Below are 20,481 nucleotides of genomic sequence, written 5' to 3' on the forward strand. Positions count from 1 at the left end.
GAGCGAAGGGATTCAACAGGTTTCACTCACCAACCCTTTTCAGTTCACTACCTTTTTACATCACATAATACACAGTGCATGCTATTCGTGAGTTTACAACATAGTTGAGGCAATTATATTTCATACCCAAGTCAACAAGTCAAGTCTAGTAAGAACATAATCACATCATAGTATGATTCTTTCTTAAAAGGATATTCAGGTAAAGTTTTATTTATTGGTGAGACATATACACCTAGGTAGCTGGGGGAGGGGGGTTTATATAAAAAAATGCAATTGGGGAGGATGATGATATTATTGAAAGTGTGAGTGGACCTGGGTGTTTTAATGTCTCGGGTACTGTCATCTTCCTGTGGGAGGGTCCATTGTTGAATAACTCTAATTCTATCTAATCATAATGCTTACAACTCCACCCTTTTTCTTTCCTCAAATATTAAAAAATTAAAAAAATACATCCATCCATCCCCAATGGACGCACATTTTTAAAAAAATCAAAAAAGAGGTGAATAAAGGTAAAGGAATACTGTAGAAAAAGCAAGCAGTGTGACTGACTGACGGACGGACGGGCTCTTTTCCCTTTATTATTAATTTAATTTAATTTAATTTAATGGTAAATAACCAGCCATAATGAAATGTCTGTCTGTGTCTTTGGTTGCACACAAACACATGAGTGATGGAATTTCAATGAAAGAGAGAAATTGATCTGCTTGCTTTCAAGTAAAAACATCCTTCCATCCATCCGACCTTGTTTGTCTGTCCGTGTTGTTTAGGGTTTTCCACTTCACTCATCTTCTTCTTCTTCTGATCCAGACCTAGATCACAATGAACCATCTTTCTTGCCTTTTTCACTCCAACCCCTGTTCTTGTGTGAATCAAGATTGAATTTTTTCTTTTCTTTTGTTTCTACCCACAAGTAATCATGCATTTCGCAAAGCTCGATGACTCTCCGATGTTCCGGAAACAGGTTTGCTCTTGTTTGATTTTGGTAAAGTAAACACCCCCCCCCCCCCTCCCCCCAAACATACCATAAGATTGTATTGTTTTGTTTTGGCTAAAATACAGCTTCTCCCCTTTGGTATATCAGGGCCCCTTTGCCTCAATTATAGATTTTTTTTCTTCTTTTAATTTTGTTTTGGTCTCACAGAGAAACTAGGGTTTGTGGCAATTTGCTAATTCCAAACACTTTATGGATTAAGACTGAACCCTAATTAGTCTTTTGAACCAGCAGGACCATTCCTTGTTAGTTTTCTCACACTATTATGAATTTCAATGTGATTGCCCTTTTCATGTTTTTTTTTTTTTTTTTTTTTTTTTTTCTAATGGTTTATGTTGCTCGAAAGCCTGTGTCTTTCTACTTATGCTAATGCGAAATTTCACCAACAGATGCAGAGTTTAGAGGAGAGTGCTGAATTGTTGAGGGAAAGAAGTTTGAAGTTCTACAAAGGATGTCGAAAATACACGTGAGTTGTTGTTGTTGTTAACTGTTCTGTGTTTTTCTTTTCTTATTCTTATTTCGGGTACGTCTATGTATATGTCCAGTGAAGGCCTCGGTGAGGGATATGATGGAGACATTGCTTTTGCCAGTACTCTTGAAACTTTTGGTGGAGGACATAACGATCCCATTAGCGTCGCCTTTGGAGGTACCTGCTTCTGTAACCTACCTTTTGTAATGTCATTAACATTAAGCATCTGTTTTGCATGATTATAAACATTTACATGTGCTTTTCATACTTCTATGCTTGGTTTTAAAATGCGCGCATAATGCGTGATGCGCTGATGAGAGCGCATCGCCGCAACTGATGCGTGGCGTTTACGTGATGCGAGTGTATTGCGCGCATTTCGCATGATGCGCTCATCGCATAATGCACTCTGATGCACACAACATTGTTTCTTGTGTTTTTTTTTCCAGATTTTATGAACTGGGTTCGGTTTTTTCAATAATTAATATCTTAGTATGCTTGATTTGAACCAAAAAGCACAACTTTTATCTTCTTATTGCGTCATTTGTTTTACTTCAAGTATATTTTCACACGTTTTTATGTATAAATAATTTTTTAATATTTTTTTATAAAGATGTGATGCGCTCGCATCGCGCTTCACGCATCACGCATCAGATTTTTAGACGAAACGCATCGGAGCGCATCACGCAATTTAAAACCAAGCTTCTATGTGAGAAGTTTAAGCAAATAATTTACAAATGGTTGGAGTGAAGTTTTATCTTGCCTTCGTTTGTACAAATTTGTTTAGTATCTTTAGCAGCCAAGATTTTTATTTTAATTCCGTTGCTGACGTGGTATCTACTTGCAGGTCCTGTTATGACGAAATTTACAATTGCACTACGGGAGATTGGAACATATAAGGAAGTTCTTCGATCTCAGGTCATTTTTGTCTTCCTAAGCACAATACTTGGTCAATATAACAACTAGTCAACTACGCAGTCATCATTTGCTGATATGGTTATTCGTGCTTTTTATTATTTCTTCTCAAGTTCATTAATAGATATTGACCAAATAAAAATATCCGGTCCTTTATGCAAGCAAGCTAGCTAGCTACGTATGTATGTTTAAGTTGACATTTTTATCTCATTCTTACGATTTTTATTGGACGAACAGGTGGAGCATATACTGAATGACCGATTACTACAATTTGTCAATATAGACATGCTTGACGTCAAGGTAAATTGTTTCTCTACCTATGCAGTTAAAGTGGTCCAAAATCGAATAGCGGTCAAGGTCCGCTATATGATATATAGGTTATAGCGGTGGTATAGCAGTGATATAGCGGTAATTTTTATACCATGCATAATTTATGTATTTTTTATATATATTAATATATCTTTGAAAAATATTAATAGTAATATCAAAATTCATAGTAATATCATTTCATTATCAAAAACCTGTTGCAAATCAAATACTAATAGTAACTTTGAAGTATTTAATTTAAGAATTAACACAATCAAACACCGTTACTGCTATAACCGCTATAGCGGTATTTAGCGCCGCTAATAGCGGAACCGCTATAGGCCACCGCTATTTGGATCGCTACACACCCTGAGGTCCGCTAACCGCTATAGCACCGCTATTGACTGCTTAGTTCTCTACACATGTCTCTCTTTTAGGATGTTTATTTACGTAGATCTTATGCTGGTAGCCATTAGCATAGCAGGTAATGCAATCAAGTGCCATAGAGGTTACGTAGATCTCTAGGATGTTTCTCTACATCATAGTTATTAAAGGCACTAGGCGCACTCAAGGCTCATAGGGCTCGCCTGGGGCCTAGGCGCAAAGCGCAAAAAAAGCGAGGGCCTGAGAAAAATAAAGCGCATAATGAACAAATTTAAAAAATATATTATGTATTAGAAAAAGAATACTATTCTTCAAATAAAATAAACAAAGACTATTATGTAACACTTTATATCATCTAACTAGTACCAAAATATTAGTGTATTTTTCCTTGATTAAAAGTAGAAATTTTGCTAGAATCTTGTCGGAATTTAGCCGGAAACTCTCCGGAATCTAGGAATCTTGCCGGAATGTGCGCCTGAAACACCATCTGGAGAGTTAAAGCGCAATTTCCTCGACTTAAAGCGCAACTGCCTCGCCTCGCCTGAAAAATGGGCCTAGGCGCAAGAGGCGATGGCTTTTAACAACTATGCCTTACATACCGTTGTTAGGCATGCATCTTGTGTTCACAAGTCATTCATGACTTGATACAGTTTTGCTCTCTAGATATCGGTTTTATAGTTCAATTTGAACTTTTATGAACGTTGATTAATTTGTACAGGAGGCACGGAAGCGGTTTGACAAGGCCAGTCTTTTATATGACCAGGTTCGTTTATCTTGTTTTCGATAGTGGTTATGGATTTAACATTGACTTATACTATCGTAGGTGATTAAAGCATTAAGCATTTATTGTTATTTTCTTTGATGACAGGCTCGGGAGAAATTTCTGTCCTTGAAAAAAGGCACCAAAAGTGATATAGCTATAGTTTTGGAGGAGGATCTTCATAATGCTAGGGCTTCTTTTGAGCAAGCTCGATTCAATCTGGTTAGAATCTTCGAAGCTACTCATACTTTGCTAGCTAGCAATATATACAAGTTTTTTTTTTTTTTTTTTTTTTTATAGTTAAGATTTATACACACAGGTTACTGCACTTTCCAACGTCGAAGCAAAAAAAAGATTTGAATTTCTGGAAGCAGTTAGTGGCACCATGGACGCTCATCTTCGCTACTTTAAACAGGTGAAAGACTCTTGAGATCGGTTAAAAAGATGTTATTTTTACCTATGCAGTTAATATCGGTGATATATCGGTTATATCGGTCATATCGGTCCCTTAGTAAAATATCGGTGTCAAATATCGGTCAAAATATCGGTACCGATATTATCGGCGATATTGACCGATATTTGACCGATATAACCGATATATCACCGATATAACCGATATATCACTGATATATCACTGAATTATTGGTGTTAAATTGCTATATATATAAATTCTGCACTATATTAAAATTACCGATATCCCACTGAGATAACCTATATTTCAAATATCGGTCCTTTACCGATATCCGATATTTTACCGCATTAACTGCATAGATTTTTACTATGCTTCGTTAATGACATCCGATTTTGTTTGTCTAGGGATATGAGCTTTTGCATCAGATGGAGCCGTATATAAATCAGGTGTTAACATACGCACATCAATCTCGAGAAAGATCAAACTACGAGCAAGCAGCCTTAAATGAAAGAATGCAAGAGTATAAAAGACAGATTGATAGAGAAAGCAGATGGTCTTCAAACGGGTCAAATGGATCTCCAAATGGAGATGGGATTCAAGCGATTGGTAGAAGCTCCCATAAAATGATAGAGGCTGTCATGCAATCTGCTTCCAAAGGAAAGGTTCAAACAATACGGCAAGGATATCTTTCGAAACGCTCCTCTAACTTGAGGGGGGACTGGAAAAGAAGGTTTTTTGTTCTCGATAGCAGAGGAATGTTGTACTACTATCGCAAACAAAGCAGCAAACCCTCTGTAAGTAACTAAGTATGACTATGTTCATGTTCATGTGGCTGTATACGAACCGAACGTTCAGCGAACAGTTCGTGAACCGTTCGGCGGGAAGTTCGTTTATGTTCGTTCGTTTAATAAACGAACGAACATGAACAAGAAATTTCGTTCGATTAGTTAAATGAACGAACATGAACAGAGGTCTCGTTTGTTCGATTGTGTTCGTGAACGTTCGGTAAGGTGTTCGTGAACATTCATTGATTTGCGTTCGTTTATGTTCGTATGTTTGTGTTTTAATTGAAGATCTTTATACTTTCTTATATTTTATTTGTACTTTTTAAATTATTGAACTTTTATTTATTTTATTTCCCTAAAAATTAAACTAGGAAACCCACTTTCACCTTGTTTATGCATCATTTCCCTTTCATTTCTCACTATTTACATCCACGAATACAATTATCCTCCGTTCCATAATAAGGGATTCAAGTTCGAGTGCTACTCTCTGGGCCATCTATCTTTATCCTTCGACGCGTTCGCCAAATTTAGTTATGTACGTTTGTGTTCGTGAACCGTTCGCGAACACACTCATTTCCTTAATGAACGAACACGAACATAAAATCTCGTTTGGTAAGTGTTCATGAACCGTTCGTGAACACATTTATTTCCTTAACGAACGAACACGAACAAGGCCTTGTTCGCGTTCGTTCGGTTCGTTTACAGCCCTATGTCTGGCTTTGATTTTATGCTGCCTTGTTAATTTGTTATTAATATTTCATTTAATTTTTAGGGTTCTGGCACTCAAATTTCTGCTCAGAGAAATAGTTCTGAACTGGGTCACGGGCTGTTGAGCCGTTGGCTTTCTTCTCACCACCATGGTGGCAGTGGAGTACATGATGAGAAATCCGTTGCTCATCACACCGTTAACCTCTTAACGTCAACAATAAAAGTGGATGCCGACCAATCTGACCTCAGATTTTGCTTCCGCATTATTTCACCGACAAAAAATTACACTTTGCAGGTGACCTCCCCTGCTAGTTAATAATAGGAAAAATTACAAGTTTTGTCCTTTATCTTTATACCACTTTTCAGGCGGTGTCCTTTTTAACGAATGTTCACAGGCGGTGTCCTTTACTAGGTATTTTGTTGCAAGTTTAGTCCTTTACACCCAACTCAGTTAAAAAACCCTGTTAATTGTTGACAGGCGGTGTCCTTTACTAGGTATTTTGTTGCAAGTTTAGTCCTTTACCTAGGTATTTTGTTGCAAGTTTAGTCCTTTACACCCAACAATTAACAGGGTTTTTTAACTGGGTTGGGTGTAAAGGACTAAACTTGCAACAAAATACCTAGTAAAGGACACCGTCTGTCAACATTCGTTAAAAAGGACACCGCCTGAAAAATGGTAGAAAGATAAAGGACAAAACTTGTAATTTTTCCTTAATAATATTATCTCACTGATGTTGATATCAAATAGCACCTTTTAACTGTCTGATGACTTGCAGGCGGAAAGCACCCTGGATCAAATGGATTGGATAGAGAAGATAACGGGGGTTATTGCCTCATTGTTAAGCTCTCAGGTTACTGAGAGGGTAAGAGTAATCGGAATCGGTTAATCGTTTGGTTTATATTAATTGTTCTTGAAAGTGACGTTTGGTTTATTTTAGTGTTTATCTGGTAGTCCAATGGGGAGCAGCCATCACCGATCCGCGAGTGATAGCAGTTCATTTGAAAGTTCTGATTTTGATCACAACAACTCAGCTGTTGAGGAATATCACAATCACACATCCGAGAGACCTGCCTACCCTAATCCGGGCCGCCTATCAAGAATTTCACATCACCTACAACCCGCTCCGAAACCCATAGACGTGCTCCGTAGGGTCTGTGGAAACGACAAGTGTGCTGACTGTGGGGCCCCTGACCCAGATTGGGCTTGTTTAAATCTAGGAGTTCTTGTCTGTATTGAATGTTCTGGGGTGCACCGTAATCTCGGTGTTCACATATCAAAGGTAAAAACTTTTATTTAGGAGTTAAATGCCATTTTAGTCCCTGTGTTTTGGGCCATTTTGCCAGTTTAGTCCAAAGGTGTCATTTTTAACCTGTGGGTCCAAAAAGGTTTCACAGTTGCCATTTTAGTCCGCTTGGTTAACTTCATCCATTTTTTCTGTTAACGAGAAGGCCAATTCGGTCATTTTGTATGTAATTCTATTAACTAAAAGGGCAATTCAGCCATATAAAATGACCGAATTGGCCTTCGCGTTAACAGAAAAAATGGATGAAGTTAACCCAGTGGACTAAAATGGCAACTGTGAAACCTTTTTGGACCCACAGGTTAAAAATGAAACCTTTGGACTAAACTGGCAAAATGACTCAAACCACAGACCACAGGGACTAAAATGGCATTTAACTTACATTAGGTTTCATGAGATTAAAGTAATGACTTGATGGAACCGTTTGATTGCAGGTGCGGTCATTGACGCTTGATGTTAAAGTATGGGAACCATCTGTGATTACCTTGTTTCAGTCTTTGGGGAATGCCTTCGCTAATTCAGTTTGGGAGGAACTGTTGCACTCCAAAAAGACGGAACTTGTTCCCGCAGGGTAAAATTCATTTTCTTTTTTCTCACCAATATGAAAATGTGTATAATTTTTTTTTTTTTTTTTTTTCAATTTTCTTGAAGGTTGTACAAGTCGGATAAGCCCCAGCTCCTTTGTTTCTCCAAACCTAGTCATTCTGACTCAATAGCTGTCAAGGAGAAGTTCATTCATGCAAAGGTTTTGCTTAATGCTATATCTTCCGATACTAATAAATGAAAATCTTTTATGGACACATGTCACTTTCTGGTGCTTTCTCATCTTATTTTACTATTTATCTCTTATATTAAATAATAATAATAATAATAATAATAATAATAATAATAATAATAATAATAATAATAATAATAATAATTTTAGACATAAATATTTTACTATTTGAAAATACTATATAACGGATATGTGATCACAATTTTGAAAATAAGAAATTCAAAAAATTAATTCGTTTTACTTTTTTTAAGAGTAAACTATATTAAAATGGGTTCAAGATAAGTAACAATCTTTATATTATATGTTGAGGTAAATGTCATTTTAGTCCTTGTGATTTGAGTTATTTTACCAGTTTAGTCCAAAGATTTCATTTTTTATCCGTGGGTTCAAAAAGGTTTCACCGTTGCTATTTTAATCCACTGGGTTAACTACATCCATTTTTTCTATTAACGAGAAGACATTTATACAGTCCGTGTAATACACGGGATTCAAACCTAGTTTTGTAATAAATTGAATTTGTGGTGGGATTAAAATAAAACCTGAAAAACTGTTTGTAATTGTGTGCAGTATGCTCTAAAAGCATTTGTTAGAAAGCCAAAGGATCATAGCTTAGTGGCACAACATATATGGGAAGCGGTTGGTGCAAATGACAAGAAATCTGTATACCGTCTGATTGTAAACTTTGAAGCTGACGTGAATCGTGTATATGAACGTGGATCATGTAATTCTTCACTAACCCTAGCCAAAGCAATGTTGTTGCAAGAGCCCACGGGTGATCGTTCAATGGAAGCAGGTACCAGTGAAGCTCATGGAGATGCTTTGGATGGGTGCACCCTTCTCCATCTTGCTTGTGAAACTGCGGATGTTGGTATGATTGAGCTACTTTTACAATATGGGGCCGCCATAAACGTCACCAGTTCCAGAGGCCACACACCACTTCATCATTGCATCCTCAGAGGCAAGGCTGCATGTGCAAAGCTGCTCCTTTCAAGGTAAATCTTGCTTATCAATGATTGCATGCTTCTCAAAAAAAAAAAGAGTTAATTGCCATTTTAGTCCCTGTGGTTTGGCCCATTTTGCCAGTTTAGTCCAAAGGTTTCATTTTTAACATCTGGATCCAAAAATGTTTCATCGTTGCCATTTTGGTTCAACTGACTTAACTCCATCCATGTTTGTTAAGTCTGCCAAGGGCATTTTAGTCATTTTAGCCATAAAGGGTTAATAAAAAGAAAAATGAAATGACTAAAATACCCTTGGCAGACTTAACATATATGGATGGAGTTAAGCCAGTTGGACCAAAATGGCAACGATGAAACCTTTTTGGATTCAGATGTTAAAAATGAAACCTTTGGACTAAACTGGCAAAATGACCCAAACCACAGGGACTAAAATGGCAATTAACTCAAAAAAAAAAGACAATAATAATTGTGTTTGTTTATAAAATGCAGAGGGGCGGACCCACAAGCTGTAAATGGTGCGGGTAAAACAGCCATGGAGGTTGCAGTTGAATCGAAGTTTAGGGATAGCGAGGTGTTGAGTCTGATATCAGATTCGAATGGGTAACGGGGTGGTTGAAGGGTATATATAGATGGAAAGAGTGTAATTAGTCAAGTCAAGAATCAAAGTTGGAAGGAGGGTCAGGGTCAGGGTCAGGGGAGGAGATGCATGCATGCATATGTGTAATTTTATAATGTAAGTAGCATGTGGATGTTAAAGTTAAGGGTGAGAGGTGGTGGTTGGTTTTGGAGACTTGTATTTGTTTGTGTTTGAGATTTGGGTGAGGGCTTGTATGTACATTGTTTTGGATTCAAAATCTAGTGAAATTTTGACTTCTAAATCAATAGGATTTTAGGCTATTACTTTTTATTGCTTATATAACACTAAATCAAGCTAGTGTGTACAAGGAGTGATTTATGTTGTATAAACTTCCTTTTGTTATATAATCCATCATTTCATGTTGACATATGTCTAGTTACATTTTTATAAATCATTTTGCTTAGTAAATCTCACCAATAGTAAAGCTAGATTAGTATTTAAGGAGGGTAAGGGTAAGAAGTACATTTTTGTAAATGATACCACCAAAAAATAGTTTTATTATGTGGTTATGAATGTTATAATAAACATGTAGAAATGAATAATGAGTATAACCCTTAAAACGTTGCTTCTTTATATTTGTAATTTGTAATGACATATCGTGTTAGAGTGTAGCTGTTTTTTGTGTTACTAGTGTAGCTGTTTTTTGAATCATTCTGACAATCATTTATTAAATTTTATGTTAAAAGAAGTAACTGCATTAGAAAAATTTATAATCACATTTTATATTATGAATAAAATAGGCTATTATACCTTCAACAAAAAGTTAAAACTTCTCTCTCTCCGGTTCCTTCCCTTTTAACTCATTCTTTTATCTTTTACATCTTTTTATGCCATTACTTGGGTTTTTCTTTATATATTTCTAGAAATTTAAGTTTGTAGACCAAGTAAATACCGACCTGTTTTATGTTAATGATTTTCTTAGGCTACACGGGGGGTACGAGGGTCGTGGGTTAGGTCACGCTTTACCATGTGGGATATGGGTCCATTGCTATGTTGATTCACCATCACGGTAACCAGGAGCCTCATTTGATGTTTTGGAATATAAATTAAAAAAAAAAACAAATATAAGAGAAATATTGAATTGAAATAAAAACAAGGCCTTTCTTATTTGATGGAAGTAATAATAATAAGGTCGGATCACCGCTCCATCAGGAAAGGCACCGGAGGCCCTCAATGCAGCGATATCAGCGTTGTCGAAGGAACACACCTCCTTCTCGGGGTTCTTGAGGAGATTTTGGTTGGTAAAAGACGAAGTAGATTCGCCAGAATGGGATTGAGTTCTTGTAGCCATCGAGAGAGATAAACAGAAAGAATTACGAGAGAAAGAAGGAGAAATTGTACTTGGAAATTCTGAGGATGGCTAATTTTCAAAAAGAAAGTGAGAAGATATAGGGGCGAGATAGATAGGCATCGAGTGAAAAGCGCGTTGGAAGTTGCACCAAGTCTTTTCAAGTTCTGCATACCATTATGAAACTCGGGTAACGTGCATGAAAAATATACCCGTTTGAATTCGGAATCCCAACAAGTATATTTTTGGGGACAATTGTTATGAGTGAAATTCTGAGCCCATATCCTGACACTCTATCTTGATTTTATATCAGCTGTTTATGGTCAGGATACCGCATCAGGATATTGGTAACATCCTGAGGCAGTATCCTGATAATAACTAACAATTTGTTCGTAGATTATGACTACAGGCCCATAACGTTCATGAGGACTTATTCCCCTAAAGACTCGCTCAATATTGTTGGGAAATGGACGTTGAAGCCGGAGGAATAGGTTTTCAACGGTCAAGAGGGAATATGCGGAAGAATCCCTAGTTTATAGGAAAATTTGTTTATTGATGTAACTATATAAATGGATGGCCAGATCGTAAGACACTCACTTCACTTCAAGCTCTCTGACTCGTACACATTTCTTTCTTGCAATCACACATTAACACTCATCACTTGCAATCATTGCAACACTTAGTAGCGATCTGAGCATTATCCTACACTGTATCCTGGTATTCAAGCAATAAGAAGAACAAGGCAGCCGATGATTGTCAGCTCCCGAAGTTTTATACCGGAGATCTAGATTGATCAAGGGCTTTCCTCGTACATCCCGTGTCCACTTTTACATTTTCTGCTCATTGTTTGATTGTTGGTATAGTCTGATATCCTCAAACTATATCCTGAAGCTGTTTTCTTAAACAACCAACTTGACACATTTTTTGCAAACACTGATAGCACACTACCTCACAAACAAATTTGATCACAAATTTTTATCCCATGTGTATAACTGGTACCTAGAAGAACATATTCAGGGAAGGAGCTTAGTGGGAACCGGGGGGGGGGGGGGGGGTGCACCCGCCCCCCAAAGTTTCAGTTAGAAGTGTAAAATTTTCGATTTTTCGTTCGAAAATTTTAAAATTATATAAGATCGACCCACAATTATTTTGGCTAAATATTTATATAATATAGAGTAAATTACGTTTTCGCCCCTGTGGTTATGTCACTTTTACTATATTAGCCCAAAATAAGATTTTTTAACATATGTGTCCCCATGGTCTCTATAACAACTATTTTGCCCCCTGAGTCTAAACAAACCCCAAACTCTGGTTAATTATTAGTCACATGGCACACACATGATGAGTATAATGGTAATTTCTCATCCCCTTTAAATCTAATTTCTATCATATCATCTGCAAATCACACGCACCTTATCTTCAAGAACACACCATCATCTTCATCTCTTTATCCTTCCCCTCTTCACTCTGGTTCCACCAACACAACACCTCGTGATTTTTGCAGATTTAAAGGCGCTATTGCTACCCCTTCACCGACACACGCACACCTATAGGGATGGCAATGGGTCGGGTTTGGGACGGGTTTAGGTAATCCCAAACCCAAACCCGATTAGGTAAGCTTGTCCCAAACCCGTCCCAAAACCCGTCGGGTTTCTAGCAGGTAAATACCCATCGGGTATACCCGCGGGTTTCGGGTAAACCCGTTAATTTAAAAAGATTACTCGTTGGGTATACTCATCTTAAAACCCATTGGGTATCTATCGGGTAACTACTAACCGGTTACATTTTGTATTGTTATTATAAAAATATATATCAAATAACTATAATGTATACGGAATAGAATACCTATATGTGTAAAAAATGAATGTATCATATATATACATATTAATAATATAAAAGAAATTATATCGGGTATACAATCGGGTAAACGGGTACACTTTATCGGGTAATTGGGTCGGGTAAACGGATATATCACTAAATCCCAAACCCGTCCCAAACCCGCGAAAAAAATAAAAACTATTCCCAAACCTGTCCCAAACCCGATTAACCGACCCCAAACCCGTCCCAAATGTGTCGGGTTTCGGGTTTACCCATCGGGTTCGGGTTTGATTGCCATCCCTACACACCTATCACCTTCCAACTTATAACCACGGTGGTATCTCTACAATTTCACCGTCATAATAACTCCATCGTACAATGATGATGGAGATCAACAACAACAAGCACGAAGGGGATCTAATAAGGCTCAAGTGTTGGGTTCAAAACTACGATTGGAGCATAATTGGCAACGAATCACTAGTCACAAGAACCTTTTCAGGCAACTGTGATTGTGAAATTGAGGAAAGCAAACATTGTGCTGAACTTTGGATGGGGACTCATGATTCTGGACCGTCGTATGTTGTCGGGGAAAAGGGGATCGGAAATGTGAGTTTGAAATCATGGGTTTCGGAGAATCCGGAGGTTTCGGGTGATTTGGTTGTTGGGAAGTGGGGCGTTGATCTTCCATTTATGTTTAAGGTGATTGTTGATTTCAGTTTTTTATGATTTGATTGTGTTTGTTGTTGATTTCAGCAGACAAGCAAATTGAGAAGCTCAAGAACTGTGAACCATTAGAAGGATCTGAAGTCAAAGTTCTATGTTTAAAGGCTATGGAAATCCTCGTTGTAGTTTAATTTGAAGTTTGTGAAAGTGCGATGAATTCGTTTACTGAATCTGTTTTTTTTCTTAATTGTATTTTGAGTTGAAGATATTGTTTTAGATTGATGTGAAATTGTGAATGTCAGCTGTGGATTGGTGTTTTTGTTATAGTAGGATTTGAGATTGAAGATTAAGAGATAATTTGTTAATCTGAAATGATTTTGAGCTTTTGGTAGTAGGTCTGATCAGTAAGTGTGGGAAATGAATATACGTTAAAGATCTGGAAATTTAACTGAAGATCTGGGGATGATGATGATGGTTGAAGGTGGTCATGTTCTTGAAGATCTGGGTTAGAAGATGATGATGTTCTTGAAGATCTGGGTTAGATTTAAAAGGGAGGAGAAATTACCATTATACCCATCATGTGCCTGCCATGTGACAAATAATTAACTAGAGTTTGGGGTTGAGTTAGACTCAGGGGCCTAAATAGTTAGTTATAGAGACCATGTGGGCACATATGTTAAAAAATCTTATTTTGGGCTAATATAGTAAAAGTGATATAACCACAGGGGCCAAAAACGTAATTTACTCTATAATATATAAATTGGGTCCCATGACTCCAATCTCCGGAACTTTTGCCAAGCTCCGCCACTGAACATATTGACTTAATTTGGGCTAGTATCTTCGTGCGAAGTGACATGTATCATGGCTCTAGCATCCACATACCACCCTAACTGACCCAAAACTTAAGGCAGTGGCGAAGCTTGAGATTTTCGACTGGGGGTCGAAGACGTAGATACCTAAAAAAATTATAAAACCAGGGGGTCGAAAACGTATATACCTAAAAAATTCTATACGAAAACTACATACCGCACACTACTGAGCGAAAAATTCGGGGGGTCGGGCGCCCCTCCTCGCTCCCACTATGCTACGCCAATGTCTTAAGGTGACATATGTGAATGCCTGTGTTATAAGGGCGTAGGCTAGGAAGAGGGCCTCTTATGCCCACGATCAATGCGAAGGGCCATGTGTGATGATGGTTAATCTGCTAGTATATCGCTTTATATGGTTGTGACCCGTATCAAAAACTTGTCTTAATGATAATAGTTCTAGACAAGATTTTTTTAGACCAATTAGGGAAAATGACAAAAATTTACTTGGCTAGTTGGATGTCAATGCATGGCGGAGTTTCTGGCAACGAAAAAGGTACTATTATGTCCAGAGTCTCTTGTAGCCGAATGTTGGTAGAAATTTATATAATATCAATTTGTAATATAGTTTTAAGTGGTTATAACTTTTGCATTAATGGTGTTTCATGTTTAGTTTTGTTGTACCTTTATGTGTTGAGGTTGTACACTTTGATAAATTATATACTATAAATTTGTAATAATTCTTGGCATTGTTGGTTCTAACTTAGTTTTTTTTCTATGTTTTACGTTTCGATCAAATTTCTTCGCATTAACATGCCGTAATGGGCGTACGTGGTTCAAAGATTTTACTTTGCTTTTCGTTTGGTGTTTTAACGATCTTTTCCAGTGTTAGTGATCATCGACAGTGGTGTAGCATTAGTGCTACTTGGCATGTCTTTACGCCCCCGCCGCAACGCGGTGATGGTTTAATACTAGTTTGTATTAATTATAAACATTGCTTTAGCAAGGTGCTATAGCCGGGAGCACCAAAATACATACGATATAACCATATATACACTATATCTAAAGATGGAACCTAATGCAGCAGAGTGGAAGCGAACTTAAGTTACTTAACACGAGGAATAATTCTGGATAGATTTTTGAATGTTTAAACTAATACAATAGGGAGGTACACTTTTATAGGTGTTTTCTAAATTTGTATGGTATGTAGTTTTCGTTTAGTAGTGTACGGTATCTAGTTTTCGTTTAGAACTTTTTAGGTATATACGTTTTCGATCCCCGGTTTTATAAATTTTTTTAGGTATATACGTTTTCGACCCTTGGTCAGAAATCTCAAGCTTCGACACTGGTCACGATCCCCGTAACTCCAATCATACTTAGAGTTATGCCCGTTCTAAGTTCGGGTCTTTTATGCAATGTTTCCCTTGTCTAACTAGTACAAATGTCTAGTTTGTGTTATTGTATCAAGTTATAAACACAAATTTTCTCGATTTACTTGTTAGTTTTCAATCTAAAAAACATGATTAAGGTGAGGGGACCAGTGAAAAAATATCTTCCACATGAAGCCAAACCAAACCTGATCCTTATCCAACACACCTTATCTCTTAGTTAAGGTTTTTGCCTATATTAATAATTGGAATTAAAAAAAAACCCATCAACAATCAAACAGAAAATGCAGACTTCGATCTACTTGCCTTGTTCATCAGTACCTTTCCTCTCTACCAAATTAACCTCAACTTTCTTATTTCCTGCTAAACACCGTATTAAAACATCATCATCATCAACTTCTTCTTCTTATTCTATCGCCATCAAAGCAGCTGAAGTGGATTACAGCTCCATGAAGTCCTCGTAAGCATGCACTAAAATCTTTGCTCAAATCTTCTTGTTCATGATTAATATTATCTATTCTTGTTTTAGTGTTTTCCCGGCAGAAGCATGCGAGATTTTGGGTGGCGTGGCTTGTGATGTTGAAATGTTCCCCGAGACCAAACCAAAAGAAGCTAACACCGCCTCCTCCAAGCACAAGGTTACTACTACTGACAGAGAGTATCTCCAGTACGACAGTCCCAAAACGTAATATCCATCTGGTTTTCAATTATATATATATATAGATGTATTCATTCCATCTCTTGTTGATGAAATGTTGTTTTCTACAGGGTGTTTATTGCAGAGGCCTGCGATGATCTTGGAGGAGAATTCTGTGAACCAGCCTACCAGTACCAGAGTGATTGATGATGGGATGGGGTTAATTAACATCTTGGTTTCAACCATACTTCATGTATATTAATTACCAACTCTTAATATTATTAATCCTTTACATCCCCTCTCCATTTACTACTTATGATCAAACCAACATATATACTTCTATAATTATATTTTTTTAAAGAAAGTGAAATTAGAGAAATCATCGATCTCAAGTGTAAAATTTGGCACCAGACGATGGATGTGTAAATTGACGGAGACACGGTAAAATAGAACACATTTACAAAGAGTAAACTGGCAAAATGTTCCATGAGATTTAGTCATATTTTTTTCAACTTTAGTTAAAAACTCAAAATTTTTTAAATTTGTGTCCATGTAGTTTAATTTTGTTGTCATTTTCATTCAAAATCAAAATCTGTTCAGATTTTTCAGTTAACATCCAATTTTTTATATCTTTTTTCTCCCTTTTAATGAAGGGCAAAATATTCTTTTAACGTTTTATTATAACAACTCTTAATATTATTAATCCTTTACATCCCCTCTCCATTTACTACTTGCTCTTGAAAAGAAATGATCAAACCAACATATATACTCTTAAACTATAATTATATATATATATATATATATATATATATATATATATATATATATATATATTTTAAAGAAAGTGAAATTAGAGAAATCATCGATCTCAAGTGTAAAATTTGGCACCCGACGATAGATGTATAAATTGACGAAGACACGGTAAAATGAGAAAAATGCCCGGATAGTCCCTGTGGTTTGTCTATTTTTCACCTTTAGTCTCTAACTTTCTAAAATTACAGCTATAGTCCCCATTTTTTGCAATTTCGTTCCCGGATAGTCTCTGAAACGTATGGTTGTTGTTTTTTGTGTTAAGTGGGTGTGAAATGATAAAATTGACCTTACTAATAAAATATTAATAAAAATAATATTAATTATCTAATAATAATAATAATAATAATAATAATAATAATAACAATAACAATAACAATAACAATAACAATAACAATAACAATAACAATAATAATAATAATAATAATGAGACCCACTTTTACCCATCCCACTCCACCCTTTTTCTCTCTTTGTTGTTTATGGCTCCATCCATATTCAGACCAAAACACCACCATCACACTTAAATCTCAACCACCACCACCCTCAAATCCCAACTACTGCCACCACCTCACCTCATCATTAGACAGCTGCCGCCACCTCCTCACCCCATCATAACCGTCAGACCACCAATTCCAGACAAACCTACCCAATTTTAGATTTTCTTAACCCTCTATTTCTCCTTACTCTGTTTTTAATTCCACATGTTGATCACCACTTAGTCGAGACGCGACACATCCCCGAAAATGTAGGCCGCAAAATATTCCAAAACCCTTCGTCTCCTTAGTCAGCGCGATGTCCCCTAATATTCTGACTCCTGCATTCACTTTTCTCTTATTATGCATTGTTCACGCTCTCCTTTGGGTCTCACTTTGCTTCAATCACACTCTTCCTCCACTAGGTACTCACTACTCCATTAGTATTAATATTAATTTCCCTTCTTGCTTATTTACATTTGATGTTATCATTCATTGACTTAAAATTTATTAGTAGATTCATTGACTTGGGGTGGGTTTGTCTGGAAGTAGTGGTCTGCCGATTATGATGGGGCGAGGTGGTGGCGGTAGTTGGCATTTGAGGGTGGTGGTGGTTGAGATTTAGGTGTGGTGGTGGTGCTTTGGTGGAGCCACAAACAACAAAGAGAGAAAAAGGGTGGAGTGGGGTAGGTAAAAGTGGGTCCTATTATTATTATTATTATTATTATTATTATTATTATTATTATTATTATTATTATTATTATTATTATTATTATTATTAATATTTTATAGTAAGGGCAATCTTGTCATTTTATACCCACTTAACACAAAAAACTAACCTCCATCCTCTTCAGGTACTATCCGGGAAGGATTTTGCAAAAGTTGGGGACTATAGCTGTAATTTTAGAAAGTTGGGGACCAAAGATGAAAAATGAACAAACCACAGGGACTATCCGAGCATTTTTCTCCAGTAAAATAGAACACATTTACACAGGAGTAAAATGCACGGATAGTCCCTGTGGTTTGGTGAAATTTCACCTTTAGTCCCCAACTTTTTAGAATTACACTCTTAGTCCCTGTGGTTTGACAAGTTGTTACTCGGATAGTCCCTAAAACGGATGAAGGTTACTCGGATAGTCCCTGTGGTTTGATAAGTTGTTACTCGGATAGTCCCTATGGTTTGACAAGTTGTTACTCGGATAGTGATGTGGGCCCAAGTGTGGAGGAGCGGGCCATCTTGTATTTGGAGGCCCAAGATCGCGTGACAAAAGGGGCTTAAATGGCTCTAACTTGGGCTACAGGTGTCCGTCTGGGGCGTGCGACCAGGCGAAACGAACGTGAGAACGAGCTCCATCTTGCTGCAAACAGCCTAAGGCGGTTTGGGTCATCGTCTGGGCCAAAAAACGCTTATTTCTATTAGTTATTTACGTTTTTATGTTTTTTTGAAGTATTTTGGGCATTTTGTTTTTGGGCTTGTGTTTGGTCCATTGTCTTTTTGAGGCCAATTTCGAATTTATGTTTCTATTTATATGTTTCTCTAGTATTTTGAAAGATCAGACTTAAATTTTGGATTAACTCATTTTTCACTTCAAATTCTGTGCCCTTTGGGTTGAATATTGGGGGTTGGGGAAGAGCTACACGGGTATTCGCAGAATCAACGTGTTTGATCTTCATTATCATTTCACACGCTACATCAGATAGTCCTTGTCATTTCACACCCACTTAACCAGAAAAACTAACCTCCATCCGCTTTGGGGACTATCTGAGTAACAACTTGTCAAACCACAGGGACTAAGAGTGTAATTTTGAAAAGTTGAGAACTAAAGGTCAAATTTTACCAAACCACAGGGACTATCCATGCATTTTACTCTTTACAAAGAGTAAACTGTCAAATGGTCCATGAGATTTAGTCATTTTTGCAACTTTAGTTCAAAACTCAAAATTTTTTAAATTTGTGTCTATGTGGTTTCAATTTTATTGTCATTTTCATTCAAAATCAAAATCTGTTTAGATTTTTCAGTTAACATCCGATTTTTTTTGTCTTTTTCTCCCTTTTAATGAAGGGCAAAATGATCTTTTAACGTTTTATTATAACAAATTAAAAAATCTGACCATTTTGCCCTTCATTAAAAGGGAGAAAAAGACAAAAAAAAAAAAAAAAAAACTGGATGTTAACTGAAAAATTTGACCAGATTTTGCTTTTGGAAGAAAATGGCAACAAAATTGAAACAACAGGGACCAAGATTTGAGTTTTGAACTAAAGTGGTAAAAATGACCAAACCTCAGAGACCGTTTTGGCAGTTTACTCTACAATTAGAGATGAAACATTTAGCAAACAAACAAACTAGCATCTTATATACATACACTAGGTTAGTTACCTGTGAACTAATATATTTTGCAAGTATAATTTTTAAGCAAAACTACATAGAACATTAATGGGTGTAAGGTATACAATATTGTCAATTAAATAGTTTATTCTTATATAAATTGTTTATGTTTTATATGAGTCTTGTTTGATATAAGTTCGTTTATTTTGAGTTATTAATTTAAATACTTTAAGTGACAAGAATAATAGCTTATACACGTACATGAAGACGTATTTTCAAAACATTTAAATTTTTTATAGGGCACTGAAACAAAAGGGAAATATATATTTTTTCTATATATTGAAGAGGCACTGCTTAAGTTTTCATTAAAACAACCCAGTGTCTCGCTTGGAAAAGAAAAGACATAACAATCAAAAGGAAAACCTATAAAAGGACCGACATCAAAGACTCGCCCAATAATAAAATCAACATCTAACACATTTCTATACAAACCCTCCAATCGGCATCACCACCCAGCATATACAAACCCTCCAATTGGCATCACCACCCAGCAGATTCATAATACAAACCCCTACCATATACAAACCCTTCAATTAACTCTATACCATTACAAATCATACATACAGAAGCTTAACCAAACCCTAATCACTAACCAAACCCTAACTTACCTAAAAAAACTTCTAATTTACGGATAAAATACAAAAAAAATCATAATTACTTGAATAGGTTGACCAAATACCTGTTTTATACTTCGAATTCGGGTCGTATACGGTCGAATAAGCCTGGTCGCCTCTCTTCTTTGTGCGTTTTTGTGTGTATTAAGATTTGGGGAAGAACAGAGCTGCGTAGGTATTTCCCTGATTTAAATCAGT

At 36.5% G+C, this 20,481-nt stretch overlaps 2 protein-coding genes across 3 annotated transcripts; both read left to right on the top strand.

Moving 5' to 3' along the window:
• The first annotated feature begins 470 nt into the window (after window positions 1-470).
• LOC110917344 (ADP-ribosylation factor GTPase-activating protein AGD3) lies at window positions 471-9,659 on the top strand. Of its 2 annotated transcripts, XM_022161918.2 has the most exons (17): window positions 631-961; window positions 1,142-1,236; window positions 1,381-1,457; window positions 1,537-1,637; window positions 2,305-2,375; window positions 2,610-2,672; window positions 3,781-3,825; window positions 3,931-4,044; window positions 4,142-4,237; window positions 4,639-5,028; window positions 5,792-6,022; window positions 6,504-6,590; window positions 6,666-7,007; window positions 7,463-7,599; window positions 7,680-7,773; window positions 8,371-8,795; window positions 9,252-9,659. In XM_022161918.2, exons 3-17 carry the CDS (start codon window positions 1,381-1,383, stop codon window positions 9,364-9,366), a joined length of 2,388 nt encoding a protein of 795 aa, XP_022017610.1. In that variant the 5' UTR covers window positions 631-961; window positions 1,142-1,236; the 3' UTR covers window positions 9,367-9,659. The 2 variants fall into 2 exon arrangements, with proteins under 2 accessions (XP_022017609.1, XP_022017610.1); XM_022161917.2 differs by lacking the exon at window positions 1,142-1,236 and having other exon boundaries at window positions 471-961.
• A 5,954-nt stretch (window positions 9,660-15,613) lies between these two features.
• Window positions 15,614-16,296, top strand: LOC110916399 (light-regulated protein, chloroplastic). The gene is made up of 3 exons (XM_022161151.2): window positions 15,614-15,822; window positions 15,892-16,047; window positions 16,131-16,296. Exons 1-3 carry the CDS (start codon window positions 15,647-15,649, stop codon window positions 16,204-16,206), a joined length of 408 nt encoding a protein of 135 aa, XP_022016843.1. The 5' UTR covers window positions 15,614-15,646; the 3' UTR covers window positions 16,207-16,296.
• Window positions 16,297-20,481: the final 4,185 nt, after the last annotated feature.

The sequence above is a fragment of the Helianthus annuus genome, chromosome 17 (assembly GCF_002127325.2).
Source record: "Helianthus annuus cultivar XRQ/B chromosome 17, HanXRQr2.0-SUNRISE, whole genome shotgun sequence".
Classification (NCBI taxonomy): Eukaryota; Viridiplantae; Streptophyta; class Magnoliopsida; order Asterales; family Asteraceae; genus Helianthus; species Helianthus annuus.